General features: G+C 35.3%; 1 protein-coding gene across 4 annotated transcripts in view; it reads left to right on the top strand.

Moving 5' to 3' along the window:
• Window positions 1-24,184, top strand: part of cdk6 (cyclin dependent kinase 6) — a 79,843-nt gene that overhangs the window by 40,362 nt on the left and 15,297 nt on the right. For 2 of the 4 annotated variants that reach the window (XM_073930412.1, XM_005159695.6), the window contains exon 5: window positions 16,123-16,232. In XM_073930412.1, coding sequence (XP_073786513.1) covers window positions 16,123-16,232 — 110 coding nt within the window. Of the gene's footprint in view, window positions 1-16,121; window positions 16,369-21,708; window positions 22,154-24,184 lie in introns of those variants that run through there. The other 2 variants (XR_012394449.1, NM_001144053.1) reach the window with 2 other exon arrangements.

Consider the following 24,184-nt stretch of genomic DNA (forward strand, 5'->3'; position numbering starts at 1 on the left):
AAATTGTAGATTCCAGGCCCGTAGCCAGCCTGGTGTGAGGGGTGGTTCTTTTTTCCTCAAAAAGTGGACCTTTTTGCAGTTAAACGCCTCAGTTTCTATTTAACTATGAGATTTAAATACTGCATTTTAGTGACTTTTTTGCTGGATTAGCTAGTCGGATGTCATCATAACCACACTTTTTGATGTACTAAAAATATTTCCTAAAAATTGTAGTTAAAAAAAATCAAACAAGACTAATTTTTAAAATACAAATTTATTACATCATATGTCATTAGGAAAAAATAGCAATCTGTTAATGTTTTAAAGTAGTAAAAAACTGTCATTTATTAGACAAAAAACAAACTGGCCGGCACATTCAACTGTCCTCAGTCACAGTTTGGCCAGTTCAATAAAACATAATAATAATAATAATAATAACAATAATAATTACTTCTTCAGTTTTTTTTCTAGCCTCTTTGGTAAAAAAAAAATAAATAAAGCCTTTTTCGATGGATTATTTTTATTATTTATGATGGCATAGCAGTCAAAATAGGATGAAAATAGGACAAATGAACTCATTTGGGACAAATTCTGGACCTTTGTCAGTGAGGGGTGGGTCTTCCAAACCACCCAAACACCCCTGGCTAACTGCAGCTCGTGCTGTTATTGAACAGACGCACGTAACTTCAAAACTATAGCGCCCGTTTGTCGACTGAACTACATTTATTTTTGATGTCTTGGTCACACTGTTTGAAGGGACGGAACAAAGTGCCTCGGGGGCCGGATTCGGCCCGCAGGTCGCCAATTGAATAGCCCTGCTCTATGGGATTCGAATTACTGGCCAGAGTTATTCTGGACCTTTTGGCCGTGGGATCCCCCCTGGCTACGGGCATGCATTCACAGAGATTATTTTACCACATTATTTAAAATTTGTGGCTTAGAAATAGCTATTTAACTTCTTTTTTTTTTTTTTTTGGTGGGGCCAGTGAAAACTTTGGCAGGGCAAGAAAAAATCTCAACCGCTGGCTCGATCGGCCCAGTAGAAAAAAATCCTTAACCTTAAACCCTGTAAATAAGAGACTCATTCACTGCACTTTAATCAGAATGTTTAAAGTATACAGTGAAGAAAAGGTTAATGAGGTTTGATAACTTAATTCAGTTTCTTTATAATAGCTATTAACTTTAATAGGCTTTTAATATCCCTTATTTTCACATCCCAATGTTGACAGGTATGTTAATTGTAGTGGTTAGAATCACAAACAATTGATGCATAAGCCCTGATTATTTTAGCAAAATGTTAAAGAAAACAACACTGGCAAATTTAGAACTTTGCAATTTGACGTTTGATTCAGTCATCAAATAGATTTTTAAACAAAAGATCAGTAATCCTCTATTAAACAACAAACTCACTGAATCTGTTACCACCAGTTCATTTCTGTGAAATCTCAAACAGCTCCTTTGATTTCACTGTAATGGCACATTTTTCAAAATGTTGTGTTGCACAGAAGAAAGTAAGACTGGAATGAAATCACATTCTCATCATTGCTTGGCAGGACCCGCTGTCCCACTCCTACACTTCACAAAAGAGGTCACACTTTTGCAAGAGATACACTTTAGTTCTCGCACTTGTCCGATAGAGTTTTGCTCATAATAAACCCTTCATGTGACTATGACACTCAGCATTCAGCAGGCTGAAACAAGCTACGGGCGTTTGCCATTTTTTGTGAAGCACAAGGGGCTTGGTACACAGTTTTCCTAATAACTGTGTTTCTTAGCAAGACACGGTGTCCAAATCATAAATGTCAATTAGCAAAAATTGTTTGGGTTCATCTGAATGCAGCCAGAAGTTTGATTTATTTATTTTATGAACAATATTAAAAACGTCCTGGGTCCCAATTCGCATACTATCTGTCTTGAATAGTTTTCGAAAATAGAAGTAGCATGTCCCAAATTCATTCATTCATTTATTTTCTTGTCGGCTTAGTCCCTTTATTAATCCGGGGTCGCCACAGCGGAATGAACCGCCAACTTATCCAGCACATTTTTTATGCAGCGGATGCCCTTCCAGCTGCAACCCATCTCTAGGAAACATTCACACACACACACTCATGCACTACGGACAATTTAGCCAACACAATTCCCCTGTACCGCATGTCTTTGGACTGTGGGGGAAACCGGAGCACCCGGAGGAAACCCACGCGAACGCAGGGAGAACATGCAAACTCCACACAGAAACGCCAACTGAGCCGAGGATCGAACCAGCAACCTTCTTACTGTGAGGCGATAGCACTACCTACTGCGCCACTGCATCGCCAATGTCCCAAATTATAGTAAGTTATAGGGCTGCACGATATATCATTTTAGCATTGATATTGCAATGTGTGCATCTGCAAAAGTCACATCGCAGGATCTGTAATGTTGATTTGGGATTATATCTGAACCTGCAGTTCAGAACATGAGTCATTGGACAGGGTTCAACGCTAAGGATTTTTTCTACTGGTCCGATTGGGCCAGTGGTTCAGATTTTTACTTGCCCTGCCAAATTTTCACTGGCCCCACCAAAAAAAAAGGGAAGTTCATAGCTATTTTTTGCCACATATTTTAAATAATGTGTCAAAAATAAAGTGAATCTAGAATTTCAATACTTAAAAACATGTTAATAAAAGTGTTTTCCAACCAAAAAGAGCAGGGGAAAATGTGGAGGTATTTTATTGTGGTTCGAAATTATTTAACAAAAGGTGGCTGACTTGTCAAACTGATGGCAAACCGTGCAAAACATCACTTTTTTTCATTTTTTTTTAATGACTTTTGTTTGTCTCATTGTTCACACGTAAATGTCGGCTTCCAAGACGTTAGAAACAGACATTTTCTTTTAGCCTTATAATTTGATGTTGCTGCTTCTTCGCTGTACTGGCTGTTACCAGGTTACGGAAAAAAAATAGCATGCTTAACCTCAAATCAGACAAGAGGAACCAAAAAGCAATATGTAGTTAACGACATCACAGAGAAGGCAGTGTTTAAAGACTAAACTTAAAATGCACGCAATTGACAAATAGTCGCAGACCAATTAAATGTTGCAGTGGCAGCACTGTCCCAATCGGGCCAGTAATTATCCTGTCTACTGTCCCAAGCGTCTCTCACCAGGACTTTGGCAGTCCTTATTGTTGAGCCTTGTTGGAGATTTTTACCATAATGAAGCAAATGTGTATCATTTGCATGTTTTAAGGGTTGTGACTGGATGAGCACATCAAGAGAGTTTTAAGCTTTCAGGCACAAGGAATTGTATCATAATACCACAATATTTGTTTTATTAATATTTTATTATGTATTCATTTTAATAACTAAATGAAGATGCTATGTAGTGCTAATTCACATTTGATCATTTAATTTCTGTACCTGACATCTTACCAAATAAAGCTATTTAAGTCATATGGTAAAATTGTAATCACATCGCAATACAGTGCATGGTTCAGGATTGGTTGAGCTACGCATCGATGAATTTGCTCTTCAGTGTTTAAACTCTCAATAATGATTTTAAATCACACTGAACTGAGCTAAACTGAACTGAACTGAACTTAAACACTAAAAACTGAACTACACTGTTAAAGTTACTATGACCATTTATGTGAAGCTGCTTTGACACAATCTACATTGTAAAAGCGCTATACAAATAAAGCTGAATTGAATTGAATTGAATTGAAAAGTATTCATAACGCTTCATTGTTTATGTTACAGCCTTATTCCAAAATGGATTAAATTAATTGATTTCCACAAAACTCTACACACAATACCTCATAATGACAATGTGAACAAAGATATTTTGTTGCAAATTTATTCAAAATAAAAAACTTGAAAAATCACATGTACATCAGCATTCACATCCTTTGCTCAATACGTTGTTGATGCACCTTTGGCAGCAATTACAGCCTCAAGTCTTTTTGAAGATGATGCCACAAGCTTGGCACACCTGTCTTTGGGAATTTTTGTGCCCATTCCTCTTTGCAGTACCTCTCAAGCTCTATCAGGTTGGATGGGAAGCGACGGTGTGCAGCCATTTTCGAATCTCTCTGTTCAATAGGATTAAGGTCTGGGCTCTGGCTGGGCCACTCAAGCACATTCACATTAAATCTTAATTAAAATCTAACCTAGTCAAAAATACTTAAACCATATGATATTTCAAACCATGCATATGTTTTGTTATATTTCATCTGCAGCAACAACGTAAACATTTATAAAGATGTGTTTGCCCATTAACTTCTAAATGCATAATAAATATTCCCACACCTAAGGAGATTTATCTTGCTGCTGCTTCAATTAAATATGATAGAAGTGTGGATTTATGTGACGAGATGACTGACCCGGCAATTAGCTTAGCAACATAACCATCTATTAAGAGGGACCACTTTTTACAAGATGTAAAATAAGTCTCAGATGTCCCTAGAGTGTATATGTGAAGTTTCAGCTCAAAATACCACACAAATAATGTTTCATAGCTTTTTGAAACTGCTCCTTTGATCCAAAGTGTGCAATTTTGGTGACTGTCGCTTTACATTCAAATGAGATTGTGCTCCACGCCCTCTTTTCGGAAAGGGTGGAGCTATAAACAGCTGTTTCAGCATAGCTGCAGATTCAAATCTCTAATGGCGGATGGCTGCATCTCACTCAGGGCTGTTTATGCTAATGAGGAAGAGATCATTAATAATGGGCGGGGCTTCCTCCTTCTGATGACATGTACAAAGGGAGAATGTCAATTAAAGTGTTTCTGCAGGCTGTGTTAATGAAGTGAGAACAGTGTTTGAACCCCTTATAAAAGTGCATAATAGGTCCCATTTAAGGAGGAAGTAGCATGCCAGAAAGCTCGCATACTCTTGTTACACACTTAAAAGTATGTACTTTTTCTTCACAACAAAGTACATACTTTTATCATGTAGCATTAGAAGGCGAATCAGGACGCAGCCCCGGTCTTGGTTTTAGCTGAGCACAGCGGCTTGTTCGTTGCCAGACAATGTGCTTCTGCTTTGGACAGACTCAGCGGCAGCGGCATGTCTGGAAAAAGGAAAACATGGCACGCAGGATAGCACGTGCGGCTCACTCTGGGAATGTTTAGATATCTCCCCCGGTATTCAAAAAAGGAGAAAGGAAGAAAAAAAAAATCCAGCGGAAAAAGCAGGGGGCTTCCAAACACCAACAGATACACAGAGCGCTGCAGCACAATACACGGGGAGCATCTTATTTGGTATTTCCTGTGCGACCTCTAATGCTAGTGATCCACAGAGAGCACTGAACCCTTGCTCCCGGACCTTGTCAGTGTTATTTGTTGACGGGCTGATGGCTGCAGGCCAATCGGGAAAAGAGGGCAGATTTTTGGGGGAGTGGGGGGTATGTTGCAGGATCTAATGGCATCTGGATATTAAAGCCTTGCCTGTACCAGAGCACCAAAAAAAAAAAAAAATTACAGCATATATCAGGAATTTTCCAACTAATGATGTGCGGATGTGGTAGCGCTGGGGAAAAGGACTCTGACTGTGCTTTCTTTGTTCGCTCAGAGAGGGCCCCATACAGCATTCCTGTAAGCTCTGCATACTTTGGCAACAGTTGTGGAGTTTTTTTTTTCTTTACTGTATACAGTTTATGCATGCTGCTTACTTGGGCTTTCATATGTCTTTCTCCGATCTCCAAACCCGGTGATATTTTTGACATTTTTTTTTAGGGGAAAACCCTAGGGCTTCGTAATAATAGTGTTTACAGCTCGTTTGACTGGGAGGCAAAGAATGGCTCGTCCCAAGACAAAACATGGCTGGAGGAGGGAGGCTCGTTCTGTGACTAGTTTGCAAGCAGAGCGAACACACACACACACACACACACACACACACACACACACACATACAAACACACACATAAAAAATGTGAGTTCTTGATTCTGATTGGCTGGAAGGTCTGCATTCAAACCACTAGGTAGTTCCAGTCAGTTGGCATCGAAATGTGCATGCATTTTGCAAACATTGATATTCACTTATTTTTACTTAAGTGAAGTTTTACAAACAAATTTCGAGAGGAGCATGTGATATGATTGATCGCGGCTGGCCTCTCATCCGTAATCAGCAATAATCCAACCAGATTGATTCAAGTTTACATAAAATTGGCAGATTTTTCCTGACTTGCTTATCTTCGTTTTGGAAGAATACCCCTGTCCACCTCATCTCCTCCCTTTCCTCTGTGATCTCGGGCCCCTTTATAGAGAAAGGTTTAAACAGAGATCGGAGCCAGCTCCAAGTGGCTGGGACTTGAGCTCCAAGTGGGCTGTACAAACCTGGAGTGTTTTAAAAGCGTTCAGGCGCAAGAAAATGTACCGTTTGTAATTTAAAAAAATTAATAATGATTATTTTATAGAATTGTTTATAAAACGAAGATTACGCAGAATTATTTTACATTTGATTACTGAATCTCTGTATACTTGAATACATTTCGACTCTTTGGAAAACAATGAAACGCTGTTTATTTAATTTTACACTGAACTATGACGTGACGTGAAAAAATCGTCAATTCATTTTGGTGGAAGTGAGAAACTGCAAGCGTTGCATGTTTATATCAGCTTTTATATTTTCCAAACACAAATTTTGTCAATGTTTAGCTTATAGATATCCTGTTATCTCACGGCAATTTGTAACTTTTTGATTTAGAGGCTAATTCATATGAAATCGTACAATCTCCTTAGCACTATTTGCTTACACAAAATGATGGTGCCATGCCTCCTTTTGAAAATCGTACGTTTTTGGGCTGCACAATATATCGTTTCAGCATCGATATCGCAATGTGATCGTTCACAATAGTCACATCACAATTATACGCAGCGTTCAGTCTGATTATTATTTATCATTTTGCAAGTGTTGTCCAAACTCGGTACTGGAGGGCTGGTGTCCTGTATATTTTAGTTCCAACCCAAATTAAACACACCTGAACCAGCTAATCAAGCTCTTTCTAGGTATACTACAAACATCCAGGCAGGTGTACTGAAGGTAGTTAAAGCTAAAGTATGCAGGACACCAGCCCTCCAGGACAGAGTTTGGACACCCCTGGCATACACAATAGAACGTGCCGATTGGTTTGAACCAAGTCTTTCTCATGAATTAATGCTGCACATTGAGAGACGTCACAATGCACTCGCAGGTACAGACATCCAGTCTACATGCTGGATTACACGCAAGTATCTGCTTGACGCAGCTTCAAAAATTCGTTTCAAATCGGAAGAACAAATTTGCTCGAAATAACACGAAAATAACCAATTTTCACTTTTTTTTTTTTAAATATATGTGCCCTAATAGTGTTTTTATCAGCGTAGGACACATATATGACTGTCAACAGCTCAAAAATTGTGTTTTGTGACCCTTTAATACCAATAGACTGATAGTACTATAATTTCACGGGATTTCTGCCCAATAACTATTGATAATCTTAGATCATGTTATCCAAACTCGCTTCTGAGAAAGGCTTTCTTACATGTTTCACTCAATTGACCATGCACTAGCTTTCCAAAATAAGTGGTTTTGCTCATTGTTTTTTGTGCACGGGGCTTTCAGGAGCTAACTAATGATATCACTCACTGATCCATTACCAGCTGAATAATGGGTCATCATGGAGGCTCATTTTTAGCGAGCGGCATTGTGCTCTGCCAAGTTAGTGGACTTGCCCCTTTAAAAGCGTCCGGGGGCGGCCTGAAAGAATGCGGATGAACGTCTTGTGTTGATGGGGCCTTTCATCCTTCGCTTCCTTTGAGAGAGACAATGTAAACAGAGGCTCCAAGCCAACACCATCAGCCGGGCTTATTCTGAATCGCATCGTGTCTCCATTGTTTTAAATCTATCGGGGTAAATCTGAAGGAGGGGTATAGGGCAGTGCAGGGTGGCCCGGTTGAAGGAGTTGAACCGCCGGGCCGTTGTGGATATGCTTGGTCAGTGGCGCTGAGACGAGTTTTTTTGGTTTTTCCTCGTGCTGAGAGGGCCCTCGCTGTCTCACTAGATAGGAATGCACAGAATGCTCTCTTTTAATCTGGAGTCAGCCAGAGCTGCTTTATCTGACCCTTTTATTGGAGGCCGGTTTCAGAAAAACCTCTGTAGGCAAGTCTGTCGAACAACCACTACTATGGTTAGAAACCGAGGAGGTGCGAGGCTTTAAATCCAAGCATGTTTGTAGTGGATACACACTGCACTCTTTTTACTGACAGGATATTTTTATATGCAATCAAATAAAAAGGAAATGATATGTGAAAATTGTTTTTATTAAATGTCAACTTGTTAGTTTTTCTAAGTATTCATGGATGTGCATATTTAAAGAGTACAGTAGGGTGAGTCTTAACGGTGACTACTTATTTAATAAATGAAGATGCTGGAATAGCGAATCCATACACTTTCACAAATTGGGCGAAGTATGGACAAACCCAAACATTACAAATAATTTAAATGTTTTCTTTTCCCCCCAACACATTCATAACCATTACTCTTGCCAGCGCAAGTTTCATGCGCCCGCTTGAGCGCCGAATAGGCTAAGCCTATGCCGGCGCTTATATAGGCTATGCAAGATGCCAATTTGGGTGGCACCACGGCACATGCTGGCACACCCGTGGCTATGCCCCTGCTACAATAACAACAGCAACCACAACAAAATAATAACAAAAAATAATAAGATAGGTAGGCTTTGCCGTTGCAATAAAATAATATTAATTATCAAATAAATAATTAAAATAGCCAATAGCATATAATTAAAATAGGAGGAAATTTAATAGAAATGGTACCATTTGTTATAGCCCCATGATGGGCCGTTTTCTTATTCTAGTCCTTACAACTATTAAAAAACTAAGTAAATAATTATAATAATAATAATATTATTATTATTATTATTATTAGTTATTACTATTATTTAGGCCTACAGCGCATGCAAACCAGGTGCTGCTCGGAAATGGCTATCTTTGCTCAGCATCAGGTGCACAGCAGCAAGTTTGGCACCGAACTATGAATTTATTTTAAAAGCAAATGTTTAATAATACTACTAGTTTACGTTTTTATTTAATTTATACATACGCAATGAGTGTAAACCTGCTAACTGTGTGTGGTTCGAATGATAAACTTAGTTTATTTATAATTAAATAATAATAATAAAAAGCCTGGGTGCAGGGCTTTTATTTTAAGGGCGACGTCTCAAGCTCAGATTTGGTTGACCAATGAGAGGAAAGTTGGTGTTTCAGCACCGCCTACATGTGTATAATGAAATTATTTATATTTAAACTCATTTATTCGTTTTCCTACCCTAAATCAAAAAAACGAAAATCCAGGAAAAATCTCGTTTTTTTTGTGAGCAAAAGAAAAACCGAAAAACTGCCGTTTTCTTCCTTTCCATCATTCCGTTTAAAACCAGAAAATAAATAATGCATGCCCACGCTGAGTTCATTTTTTGATCAAACGAATAAACAAATAAGTACACCATTTTTTGACTCATTATTTCGTTTTGGTTTTGTGTTTGTTTTAATATTCCGTTTTAAGTTAATAAGCAGAATAACAGATGAGTTTCCGTTTTTTCTGCCTACAGAATAAACAGAACAACGAAATATTTATCGTTTTTCTGATGTTTCGTTTTCCGGAATAAACGGAATAATCAAATGAACGGATGATACACGGACCCCTATACTAATTGGTTTAGTCCGTATTACACCCAGAATAGGGTTGAAATAAGTTTTTGGTGTATGTGCTGTAAAATTTCACTATTATGAGAAAATTTTTATAATTTTAACTATGCATGTCGTTAATCACCATCCAACAGGATGGTTGATTCTTATTTTATTTTTTAAAACTGGTCTAAAACTTATTTTGACAAGTTATATATCACCTATAATTTTCAAATGTGGACACACAATTTTGGGTGACACTTAAGCAGTTAAGAAATATTTAGTTTTAATAAAAATAGTACATGCTTCACTGTAAATTACAGATAATAAAGGAACTTAGTCTAAAAACCATATAGTTCCATCATGGGTCAATCTTGCACTTAAAACTCCCCTTAGCATATATAACTTACTTTCTTTCTTGTATGCAATTTTCTAAAAACCTAAATGAAAATAAATAATATAATCATAAAAGTAACAATTGATGTTAACAATAAAACTCCTCCTTTTCTCCAAGTCCTGGTCAGTTTACGTCAGAAACTCCTGTTCTTTGAGGTCATGGGATGCCACCGCACTTTTCTATACTGCGTTTGAAGTGAGCTCAAGTGACGTGAGTTCACTGTATTGTGCGCTGGCATCGGTGTCGTGATGCAAACAGTGCAGTTTGACAGAGGAACTCTGTGGGTAAATGTCAGTGGCTGTTGCTATCCGCTAGTATCACCCAAAACAGAAAACGTTGAAGAAAGCTGTAACACTTGCGTGCATTCTGGCATTTCTAGTTCAATGAGTTTTCTCATGCATGCAACAGTTTATTTATCTGTTGGTTCGTCTTGTACTTTCGAGGGTTTAATCAGTGCATCGGATCTTAACTTTGTTCTAAGGAAGTTGCAGACTGCTACAAAGATGCGTGTGATGTATATGTGTAGGGTTTTATGGCATGTGGTATGCGGTTCTTCCTAGAAGTCAAGAGAATGTGTACTCCATTTTTTATTTTTTTTTTACATGGTTGCGCATGGTTGAGATAGGAAACTGTTTAGAGTTTGTTTCTTTCCTCTTAACAAACTCAGCTGGGCTTGAGTGTTTGTATTGAAGATGAGAGAGTCTGGTTGGGCCTGCAGACTTATCTTTTGAAACGGTTTAACTCAGACCTGCTTTATTTTGGATAGTCCTTTATATTGAAGACGACATTCAAATGAATCAACCTAAACATTATACTCCCTTTATCATAGTGTTGTTGCGTCTTAACACTAATAAACAAACTTGCGTTTGACTCAAATGGGTCAGCATGCATGTGATCTGGTGCTCTGAAAGTCATTTAAATAAAGAAGTGCTCACCAAATGAGGTGAAATTCACCAGAGGAACTCGTTTGAGAGTTTGTTGTGTGCTTCTGTTCTGGTCACATGGCAACAAAGAGGCCAAAATGCTTCATCCTTTTTATTTCATCTTCAACTTCCCCTCCATTTCCACTAAACCAGGAAGACTTAAGCTGAAAAAGCGTCATCTTAGCACATGCGGTCCCCTCACTATAAATAGGCTGTTATACATGAGAAAAACGTGAACGTTTTTAAAGCTGTGACCAATATAGTGTGAATGAGTCACTTGCTGCAACAATCCCAAAAAATGTACACATTGATTCAGACCAATTTGCGTTATATTCAAATTATTTGGAATGGAAAAAGGGAAATTAACTTGCTATCATCACAGTTGTTGGCCATTTTTCCCCAGAAATAGCTTGAGCATAGCTTAAAGATTTAAGATATTATACTAAAAGCGTTGTAATCCAGGTTTAGGCTTAATAATTTAAATATGTTTAAGTTAAATTCTATGTTAAAACTGACAGTTTTAGTTTCTGCAAAAAAGGGTGACAGTGTTTTAGTGTGTACATAATGGCACTTGTATATTTTATTAAGTAACATAAAAAGAATCTATTGTAGCTGCATAAAGCGGCACTTTACCAACACATTCAAAACCTGTATACTTTTAGCATTTGAGTCTGTTTAGACCTGAAAAGTGGTTATGTTATTAAATAGCCGTATGTATGTATGTAGGTAGGTAGGTAGATTGGTTGGCTGGTTGGTTGGTAGTAAGGTTGTTAGGATGGAAGGTTGGTTGGTAGGTAGGTTGGAAGGTTAGTAGGTTGTTAGGTAGGTTGGTTGGTAGAAATGTTGTTATGTTCATTGGTGGGTTGGTAGGAAGGTGGGTAGGTTGGTAGGAGGGTTGTTAGGTAAGTAGGTTGGTTGGTAGGAAGGTTGTTAGGTAGGTTGGTTGGTTGGTAGGAATGTTGTTAGGTTGGTTGGTTGGTAGGAAGGTTTTTAGGTTGTTAGGTAGGTTGGTTGGTAGAAATGTTATGTTCATTAGTGGGTTGGTATGAAGGTTGATAGGTTGGTAGGAAGGTTGTTAGGTAAGTAGGTTGGTTGGTAGGAAGGTTGTTAGGTAGATTGGTTGGTTGGAAGGTTAGTAGGTTGTTAGGTACTGTAGGTTGGTTGGTAGAAATGTTGTTATGTTCATTGGTGGCATGGTAGTAAAGTTGTTAGATGGGTAGGTTGGTTGGTAGTAGTGTTGTTAGGTAGGTAGGTTGGTTGGTTGGAAGGTTAGTAGGTTGTTAGGTAGGTTGGTTGGTAGAAAGGTTGTTATGTTCATTGGTGGGTTGGTATGAAGGTTGATAGGTTGGTAGGAAGGTTGTTAGGTAAGTAGGTTGGTTGGTAGGAAGGTTGTTGGGTAGATTGGTTGGTTGGAAGGTTAGTAGGTTGTTAGGGACTGTAGGTTGGTTGGTAGAAATGTTGTTATGTTCATTGGTGGCTTGGTAGTAAAGTTGTTAGGTGGGTAGGTTGGTTGGTAGTAGTGTTGTCAGGTAGGTAGGTTGGTTGGTTGGAAGGTTAGTAGGTTGTTAGGTAGGTTGGTTGGTAGAAATGTTGTTATGTTCATTGGTGGTTTGGTAGGAAGGTTGGTTGGTTGGTATAAAGGTTGGTAGGAAGGTTGTTAGGTAAGTAGGTTGGTTGGTAGTAAATTTGTTAAGTAGGTGGATTGGTTGGTAGAAAAGTTGTTGGGTAGATTGGATGGTAGGAAGGTTGGTTGGTAGTAAGGTTGTTAAGTAGGTAGGTTGGTTGGTAGGAAGGTTGGTAGGTAGATAGGTTGTGGTCTCTAGCTGAAAACTATAGTTTTTTTGTAAAATGTTTTATGTGCATCTTTGATATCAAAATACATTACAGGGGTTTAAAGTATTGATATTAATCAGCATGATAATACAGGTGCTAAAATTCACCTTAATTTTAAATATAGCAGCAGGTGCAGCCTTTTCCGTTATCATTCTCTTCCAGTAATTACAATAACAGTCAGTTATGTTGCTTGAGATTGCAAGCTGCCATTTGTTATCATATTATTCTAGTTAACTGTCATGATCATAAGCACACTCACTTCGCTGCCAAATTGTTTTAAAAACTTGGCAAGTACTTGTGTAGGAACAATGCACACGATCTCACAATTTTTTTTTAAGCTGAATACTAGTATCTTGAAAAATATCTAGTCAAATATGTTTAAAGAAATCAGTTATTAAAGCTATTATGTTTAGAAATGTGTTCATCTGCTTTTCATTAAACTGAAATTGGGGGAGAAAATATACAGGGGGGGGGGGCTAATAATTTAAAATAAGATCTATAATAAACTATCTTTTTGATTTGGCTGTACTGATGACCATAGATGACCATTTTTTTTTAATTCTTCTGGCGAACCCTGGAGCTCTCTGCGCATTTTGGGATATGAGTCACTGATATTCGCTCCAGGCTTTGCTTACAAATACAGGCCTGAGTGATTTTGGCTGATAAGCCTGGGGGTTTCTGGGCCTGGAGCCTGCTGGGAGGGAGAGCGAGGCTGCGCTGCGAAGGGAAAGCACCTGGAAAGCGTCCACCCCTGAGCAGGGTCACTGAGTTTTGTCTGGAGACTCTCCCTACTGTAACTCTTATCCTGCATACTGAGTCTGACTGGTCTCCTGCTGCCCGGAGAAGCATATGACCGGTCAAAGAGCTCAGTTTGGAGGTAGAGAGACGGTATATACTGAATAATCATCCTTATAGCTCAAGATTAATTTAGCCTCCGGTGTTTTAGGGAATGATAAAGGAAGTCATTTTTACCAACGTTGATCAGATTGTATAATCGATGTCATCATGAGTTATGTAGAGTTGTAACGGCATTGATACTGTAGATATGGATTAGTGTATACTTGTTGCTTGAAACTAAGGTGTGCAGTATGGATGTAATTTTATCATTATTATTAACTTTATAATTTATTATTATTATTATTATTAATTATTCTTATTAAATTTCTTTAATTTCCCTTTGGTATTAATAAAGTCTAAACGAACAAACACATACATTTGGGTATGTGTGTGTGCATTGACAGCTGGGAATTATAATACAATCGTAGAATACAAAAACAATTGGTCACACTATTTTCATGTATAATTCATGTTATTGACAAACAGTTAACTAAGATTTTTTTTCTTAATAAACTGCTCATTTGCTGCTTATTAATTGTTGGTAAGGTAGAAGCTGGGTGTTGGTATTAGAATGTAAAATAAGATCATGATAACAAGCTATGTCTTAATGTCTTATTCATTTGGGCGGCCTGATGCATTCGTTAGCAAGAACTTTGGTGCAGATAAGACACTGTGGCTGGGTCAGGGACTCTTTGCTTTGAGGAAAGGAATAAAACCATAGTTCATGTAACTATCTTGGTATTTCCTGCATTTCGTGTTTCCAGTATTGCTAGTGCTGCGACCCAAAATGTTGGAGCTTCCTCGTCAGGGTCCAGTATGCTGTAGACATGGGACAATAACCGTGTTCAAGGTATACTGCGGTTTGGAAAAATCAAGGTTTTAAAGCCGTCAAAATTTTATGCTATACCGTTCTTAAGGTATGAGAACGTTTTTTTATTTATTTATTTTTTTATTTCGTTTTTAGGACAGGTTTTTTTTTAGGATTTTAAAAAAATCTGTGTTTTTAAAGCAAATGAAGACAGCAGAAGTCAATAATTCATTTGAATTATTTAGCCTGACGTGTTTACTGCTCTTAAATATTTTAAATGTTTCTCAAATTAAATGTATATTGTGTACAAAGGGGAAAAATGTTTTGTTTTTTACCCAGACATTTAAAAAATACATATATTTAAGAGCAATAATCTCAATACCGTGATATTTATATTCAAGGTTATCATACCGTCAGAATATTATACCGGTCAGTGCCTAGTCATTATTAGCTGAATCAGCAAGACTCAGCTTTGTGGAGGAGGAATTACAAATTGGACCATTTTCTTTTCTAGAGGCTTGGTCTGGTTTTGCGCAACTGCTGATGCTTGAATTCTTGCTTGAACCTTAGGTCTTAAATTGGCAATAAATTTGCAGAAAAAATAATCATTTTAGGAACTTATGAAGTAATATTTTTTATTTGTGTATTACGGTGTCAAGTTTGAGAATTTTTTTTAAATCTAATCCAAATGTATAAATATACAGAAGTATTTTAAAACAAATTTAGTTTATTTAGGTTATTATTATTATTATTATTATTATTATTTATAAACATTTAAATTTATTTTTTATTTTTTAAATGCTGGTGTTTTAAAGATTTGTCTTAATTTCGATTATTCAAAACTAAATACATAGTACATAGTAGCAACTTTTTTTAATATTTCTTATTTATTAATACAAATAATTATTTATTTATTAAAACATTACTTTATATACATTTATTTTAGATTTTATTCCTACATCACTTTATGTAACAATATTCTAGTTTTGTTATTATGTATAAAAATATTATTATTATTATTATTAATATTATTTATAAAATTTTTAAATGTAGTTTTTATTTTTTTTAATGTAGGTGTTTCAAAGATTTGTCTTAATTGGGGTTATTCAAAACTAAATACATAGTACATTGTAGCAATTATTTTTATATGAATTATTTATTAATTACAATGAATAATTATTTATTTAATTATTTATTTAAAAATATTTATGTACATTTATTTGAATTTTTATTACTAGATCACTTTATGCAACAATATTCTAGTTTTGTAATTTTATATAAAAATCTTGTTTTTATTATTATTTATAAACTAAATGTATAAATTTAGTTTTCATTAGTTTTTATTTTTTAAATGAAGATGTTTCAAAGATTTGTCTTAATTTTGATTATTCAAAAATAAAATACATATGACATAGTAGCAAGTATTTTTATAATTAATTATTATAACATTAATTTTTTGAAATATTTAAATCAGATTTTATTCTTACACCGCTTTATGCAACAATATAATTTTTTTGTAATCATATATTTTAATTTTGTATTCTATTGTATTTTTTAAAAGGAGCATTGTCTAATCCCTGATAAAAGATTGTCACTGATTACATAGACAATCTATAGGTGATCTGTAAGACAATGTAAATAAAGAGATCTGAGGCTACCGATTTAAAAGATTATATTTGTGTGTGTCCAGGTTGTGACATTATGGTATCGAGCCCCAGAGGTGCTGCTTCAGTCCAGCTATGCTACTCCTGTGGATCTGTGGAGCGTCGGCTGCATCTTTGCTGAGATGTTCAGACGGCGGTAAGAATTACTGTTTAAACTTATTCACTAATAACTGTGACTAGTTAACTGGAAAATTCAAGCAAACTATTCTGGGGACAAATTAGTCTCATACATGACTTGATGATCTGAGTCATGCACAAAAAATATGATTTCTGTCAAATCTTTAAATAACTTCTGCGCGCACACACACACACACACACACACACACACACACACACACACACACACACACACACACACTTAGTTTACATTTTAAATAACTTCAAATAATATTTTTATCTATTAAGTGCCACTAAATAATTCAGTAAACAATTTTAAATTCAGTCATTTTAAAATGTGATCATTTTCTCCCCATTTCTAATATCATTATTTTACTAATAGTAAAATAATTATTATTATTATCATCATTATCTATATTTTTATTATCATCATTTTTATTATTATGTTTATCATCATCCTCATTATTACTATTAATAAACTACTATTAATATTATTGTCATTGTTTAAAATCTTTAAATATTAAGATTAACCTAAAAAGCTTATGTTTTTCCCCCTCACGGTTTTATAAATCTATATTTTATATTTTAAATCCTGGTTTTGTTTTTACAGCATTATAATGAAAAAATAAATCTAAAAGGTAAAAAACACTTTTTTTTTTTTTGCATGTAAAAAATAATTTTGCAGTCAAAAAAAAAAAATGTTTCATGTTGTAGGACCACACATCTGACCACACTGGAGGTTACAGGAGGTTGAGGTTTTTTAATCAGACATGAAAAAGAGAAAACTGTCACTGTAGATGTGACAGGCACCGCAGACCTGGAGTGATCCGTTCATCTGTGTGTGGTTTAACGAATCTTTCCAACTGCTCAACTAAACACTGGCACGTTTATTAAAGCTGCTCAATCCACTGACAGCAGGATTTAATGGTTCAACGGTTCTTTCTTTGTGGCTTTTACTGTACTTCACCAGCCAGTTGTACATTAAATATTTTTACGATTGGGTTTTTTTTTAAGTTCTAAAAAGGAAAAAGATTAAGATTCATTTAATGTGTTCAACAAAAAGATGAATCGAGTTTCACATTTGTCGTTTCTTAAGTAAAAATACAGATGAGATCCTAATAAGCAAATGCGTTATGTGGAGCTGTGGTTATGATTGAATGGTTATCAATTCAAATATGTGAAAGTCCCATGTTGGTCATCATGAAGTCATGATAAAATAATTATTGAAGTTTAAATTATTAGAACTTGTCAGATATATCTATTGCACATTTGCTTAGTATTAATTATTAAATTTACCAAAAGACAATTTTATTTAGTTTTAAGTCTATATTGAGTTACTATAGACCCAGTCAATTGTGAAGGAAACAAAATCAGATTCAGTCCTACACTGTAAAAAGATATCTGTCAATTAACAGTTTCCATATTTTGAGATTCACAAGATTTTTCCATTTATTTATGTTTGTGAATTACATTATGGGATGTTGATCTCTCTGCTCTATCAAATTTTAATGTCGAAAATTGAACTACAGTTTAACAAAGTGACTTTTATTGACATTTTAGTAGTTGAAATCATGTATAAGAAATTATAGAAATAAGTAGGGGTGTAACGATTTATCGTTGTACGATTTATTGCGATGCAAAAATGTCACAATATGCATCGTAACGTTATGACGATTTGATTACGATATGACGTCCGTTTTCTCTTATTAGTTGAGCTGTTTGCACGTGAGCTACGTTCCACCTGCTGTCGCACGTGAGTTCAGATTGCCGAAAAAGAAAACGTGCACATTATTTAAACAATCATATCGCATTTTAGAGTTATGATTACGACGAGCATTAACCCTTTTGAGTACAGAGGTACATAAAAATGCACGTCAACATGATACACTTGATAGCGCCGACATCAGCGACGCCGAAGAAATAGTAAACCTGCCTTAACTGCTGAAAAGAGCCACGACTGTCCTGTGTAATGAAAAGACGGCCACCCTGTCACTCATCATGCCCAACATGAAGGCAGCCATCCATAAAAACCTCTCAGACAGATACACATGAGTTCAGGATTGTCTTATAGAACTGCTGATTACCTGGAAATGTGGATTTTTTTTGCACACACAAAAAATGCAAGTGACCAAGTAAAGCCTTAAGCCTCTTACTGTTAAATTCAATTGAATAAAAAGCTATTTTTTTGCACCTTTACTTAAATTGATCCTTAATTTTGTCTCTGTCATTTCAATAATATTTTATAAGAAATTTTTTTATTGTTTTATTTTCCAGAGACAGGCCTGTTTAATTTATTTTCTTAAAGAAGGTTCAGTTTAACAAGTTGAAACAAAAGAAATACATAAAAAATTGTTTACTTGGTTATTAAATTTTTTTAAATAAAATTTACATTTTAGTTTAATTTTCAATTTTTATTCCAAATATGGTGATACATATCGAATCGTGAACATTATATCGTGATACACATTGTATCGTGAGCTGAGTGTATCGTTACACCCCTAGAAATAAGTCTGTAAAATAACAGAAAATCTACTGGAGTTTACTACAAGGTTTTTGCAACGTACTACACAACACCAACACAGACAATATATCACTTTAAACTAATACAAATGTAAATAAAAGTCACTTTTTCAAACTTTTCAAGGTTAAAAACCTGTGGAGGAAAGATCAAAGTTCCATAATGCAATTCAAAACCATAAATAAACAGTGAAAAATAAAAACATAAATCACAAAATACTTAACAAATGCTAATTTACAGATGAACATTTTGTCTTGCTTCAGTTTGTGCGTGACAGATGTAAGAGCATTGTTGACAGGCTTCATTCCTGCCCACCGATAATGCTGAATAAACGTCCCCTCCTCTTGCGGGCTGTGGGGAATTGCGTGGGCCGCTGTTTTCCTCTCCCGACGCGCCATAACAAGTGTATAATCGGACGAACAGGGAGAGCAGTAATGGAAAGCGCCGACGCACAAGCGTGGACACTTTGACACACATCCTGCGTTTCACATTGTGACGAACCCACCTGTCCACCCCTTCCTAAACCAACCATTGATGCTGTTTGCTTTGGATAAACATTAGCTGACTCACTTCTAATACAATAATCCCATAGTGGAGATAGGAAAGTTATGCTGAGTTTTGTGCTTAAATACAGGCTTTGCGATTTCTTAATTACTATAGAAACCCTAAAAACAGCAGTTAGGCGCATTCAAGTGTTTGGTTTCCACTCGCTAAAGCCATGCTCCATAAAAACGCCACTTTTTTTCAGACTCCTGGCGCAACTCCATGATGCCCGAGGGTGGAGGGTAAAAGGGGGGTTTTCAGGGCTGCTACCAGCACACCTTTTCTCCTCCTGCAGGTGATTAAGAGGCTTTTTAAAAGGCCACCTGTTGCAGATTAAAGGGCACCTGGGACTAGGTTTCTCCTCTGATGTCTGAGAAGTGCACCGCTCAGTATGGGCCAACTCCAGTAATGGAGGTTTTTTTCATTCACCTGAGAGTTATAAAGATGTACAACAGCGTCTGCCAGAAACATATTGTTTGGCTTTGTTAAATTTAACTGTTAATGAAATGGCGTTTTCTTGGAAAGGAATGTGTAATTTAGGCCTTTGAGTGCAAAATTACTTATACATTTTATACTACTTGCATATATATATATATATATATTTATATATTTATATATATATATATATATATATATATATATATATATATATATATATATATATATATATATATATATATATATATATATACACAGTATGTCTGATAATATTTTTTCTTCTGGAGAAAGTCTTATTTGTTTCATTTTGGCAAGAATAAATGCAGTTATTAATTTTTTAAAACCCATTTTAAGGTCAAAATTATTATCTCCTTTAGCCTTTATTTTTTTTCAATAGTCTACAGAACAAATCATCGTTATACAATAACTTGCCTAATTACTCTAACCTGCCTAGTTAACCTAATTAACCCAGTTAAGCTTTTAAATGTCACTTTAAGCTGTATAGAAGTGTCTTGAAAAATATCTAGTCAAATATTATTTACTGTCATCATGGCAAAGATAAAATAAATCAGTTATTAGAAATGAGTTATTAACTTTAATCTTTAGAAATGGGTTTAGAAAAATCTTCTCTCCGTTAAACAGAAATTGGGGACAAAAATAAACCGGTGGTGGGTGCTAATAATTCAGGGGCTAATATATACTTACAGTTGAATTCAGATTTATTAGCCGCCTTTTGATTTTTATTTTCATTTTTAAATATTTCCTAAATGATGTTTAACAGAGCAATGAAATGTTCACAGTATGTCTGATAATATTTTTTTCTTCTTGAGAAAGTCTTATTTGTTTTATTTCAGCTAGAATAAAAGCAGTTATTAATTTTTTAAAAACCATTTTTGGGACCAAATTATTAGCCCCTTTAAGCTAATTTTTATTTCGATAGTCTACAGAACAAACCACTGTTATACAATAACTTGCCTAATAACCCTAACCTGCCTAGTTAACCTAATTAACCTAGTTAAGCATTTAAATGTCACTTTAAGCTGTATAGAAGTGTCCTGAAAAATATCAAGTAAAATATTATTTACTGTCATCATGACAAACATACAGACTAAACTGACCATTCAGACTGCAGAAGCAATCAAAAGAACAATAATATGTAAGTGATATGATATCTACCCGTTGGACAAACACATTACACTGAAATAGGTTTTATAGAATAAAGGAGAATACTATGGAAGGTAATTCCTGCCAATTTTAAATAAATCAAATCAACATTGGAAATTAAAAATGAAATAAATGAATAATTTCATTATAAAACACTGTTCACAAAAGATATGCCATAGAATACAGTATATGAATAAAAATGCAGTATAAATAAAAATTGTAAATTAAGTCTTGACAAAAAAAACAAACAAACACTTTAGCCATTTTCTGAAAATGTTTAAAGACTGAAGTTGAATTAGCCATGTCAAGGTCGCCAGTAAAGGTAAAAGTACATAAGCGTGATCTTGTGTCTATATGGGAAACAAAGATCTTTGCTGCATTGATGCTCACAATTCATGACGTTGAGGTCGTGTTAATACATTTACTAACATGAGCAAACCATGAACAATACATTTATGACAGTATTTGTTCGTGTTAGTTAACGTTAATGAAAATACTGTTGTTCATTGTTAGTTCATGTCAGCTCACAGTGCATTAAATAATGTTAACATTATGTTGGAAGTACGGTTTGTTTCTGAATGACAGAAGGTACTTTTGACTTTCCGCTTTACTGAAGGCTTGAAAATATTGTGTGAAGAGTCAACATGCAACTGGCTTTCAGATCCCTGTTTAAACTCTCACAACCTAAAGCTGCTCCAACAGATACACATGGAGTCTTATTTTGTCCAATAAGAAAACAAGCTGTAAATTACTGTATTTTATTATTTTTTCAAGGTTAATACATGATTTTTTTGAAGTATTAGCATCTATTTTGTACCTCACAGACTAAAAGCTGTGTGTGTGTGTGTGTGTGTGCGTGTGTGTGTGCGTGTGTGTGTGCGTGTGTGTGTGCGTGTGTGTGCGTGTGTGTGTGCGTGTGTGTGTGCGTGTGTGTGTGCGTGTGCGTGTGCGTGTACGTGTGTGTGTGCGTGTCCAATTTCTGTTTAAGGGAGTGAAGATTTTTTAACACATCTCTAATCATAATAGTTTTAATTCTAATAACTGCTTTATTTTATCTTTGCCAAGTCCTTGTATAACAGTGGTTTGTTCTGTAGACTATCCAAAATATTATAACTTAAGGGGGCTAATAATATTGACCTTAAAATGGGTTTTAAAAGGAATAAAAAACTGTTTTTATTCTAGCTGAAATAAAACAAATAAAACTTTATGCAGAAAAAAATATTATCAGACACACTGTGAAAATTTCCTTGCCCTGTAAACCTCATTTGGGAAATATTTAAAAAAGAAAAAAAAAGAAAAAAAAATCAAAGGCGGGCTAATAATTCTGAATTCCACTGTATGTATGTATATGTGTGTGTGTGTGTGTTTGTGTGTGTGTGTGTGTGTGTGTGTGTGTGTGTGTGTGTGTGTGTGTGTGTGTGTGTGTGTGTGTGTGTGTGTGTGTGTGTGTGTGTGTGTGTGTATGTGTATGTGTGTGTGTGTGTGTGTGTGTGTGTGTATATATATATATATATATATATATATATATATATATATATATAAGGGGTGTGAATCTACACTGGTCTCACGGTTCAGCTACTATTATTATGCCATCGATTCGTTTCAATTCAATATCTTAGTGCATTATGGTGCATTGACGATGCTTTACATAATTCGATTTTTCCTTTCCAATGCAAGATTTTTTTTTTATTAAATCTATAAATATTTTAATATTTATACATTATTTACTTGTGAAAACAAAAATATGTTAATGCATATGTTAATGCTTTTATTTAATAGTAGGTTATTTATTAAGAAATGTAGCCCGCTGTATAAGACATGAGCCTGCTGGTTAGAACATTTCTGCAGTGGTATGCATGTGTCAAATTGTAAAAGTAGACTTCAAAAGATTTAAAATAAATATACAATATCCTACTTAATAATAATAACAATAATGATGGTCATCATCGCCATTAATATTAGAGTATGCTTTTCTAAAAAATAATAAATATTAAATTTCATTTCTTATTAAATTGTCTTATTACTTTCATTTATTTATATGATTTATATCTGATATTACAATACGTGTTAGCTTTTGAAAGTGATTTTATGTTTTAGAATAGAATATGTCATGTTCTCTATAATATTTGTAAAGGAATAACAGGCCCTGTATGTGCCATTTACATATATTTCAATTAATATGGAAAACGAGTGCATGTTTTTACCAAAACTAATATTAGATTTTTTTTAAATTCATGTGTGTGTAAAATAATATAATTTGCACAAATAAATTATGGGATTTTTCTTTTAAGAAGTTGTTACTCACTCTGTTTAGATCATCATTATAGGCATTTTATGTTATAACTAACGTGATTCAAATGATGGATCTGCAACAGAGAAACTACAGGTTTTGGGAAACACTCGTCACCTCATCGTTTTTTCCCAAACAATGCATCGTACTATGCCGCGAGTTACGTTGTTGTTTGGGAAACCCCAGTACCGGCCTGGTGTTTGGCTGCCGTAATGCAATTCAAAATCATAAGTAAATGGGGAAACTCAAAACAAGGAAAACTGCTAATTTTTGATGATCTGAATGTGATTATTCAGAATCGGTTTAACAACATATAGTGACTAATTTAGAGAACTTGATGTTTCATGTTGGTTTTACTGAACATATTGTATAACCTTACTTGACCATAAGCATAAAATGATAATCATTTTGCACCATCTTTTCCCACGTTTCTATCATGCACTCTCTCGATCACGGGTTTTCCAGCCCCTCAGTTTCCACAGATGGAGACACAGATGCATTCCAGAGGTGGCACAGGAGGAATGTGATGGAGACGCTGGCACAGAGCGTGACTCCACTGCATGTACTGGCCTGGTGTGCACCACGTTTGTGCCCACTCACTCCAGCATAATGTCTGTCTTGTTACAAAAAAAAGCCACTAATTCATTCAGACTAACAAGTAGCCCAAGGGATGGCAGAATGTGTTCTAGCGTTTTTCAGCCATACTTGTTTTGGCATGACACTGCTTTAGGCGAGATCTTTTTCTCCCCCTTTCGCTGTTAGGAAATAGAACCGCTTTTGTGTTATTTAACTGTTCGCGACTGACTCTGCCTTTGAAGGTTTAAAAACACAATAATGGCAATTTTCTTCTAAACGAGTGGGTTGAAAGTGAAAGGGAGAGCATGAGCATCTCACCTGAGAAGAATGTTCTGCATCTTAATTGTTGCTTAAGTACTAGTCTGAGTCATTGAAGATTAAAGATGGTGTATAAAATGTAATTTTCGCAATTAGATTTGTTTTCTGACTCTAGCGAGTTTGT

This window comes from Danio rerio, chromosome 19 (genome assembly GCF_049306965.1).
Source record: "Danio rerio strain Tuebingen ecotype United States chromosome 19, GRCz12tu, whole genome shotgun sequence".
In the NCBI taxonomy this organism is placed as follows: Eukaryota; Metazoa; Chordata; class Actinopteri; order Cypriniformes; family Danionidae; genus Danio; species Danio rerio.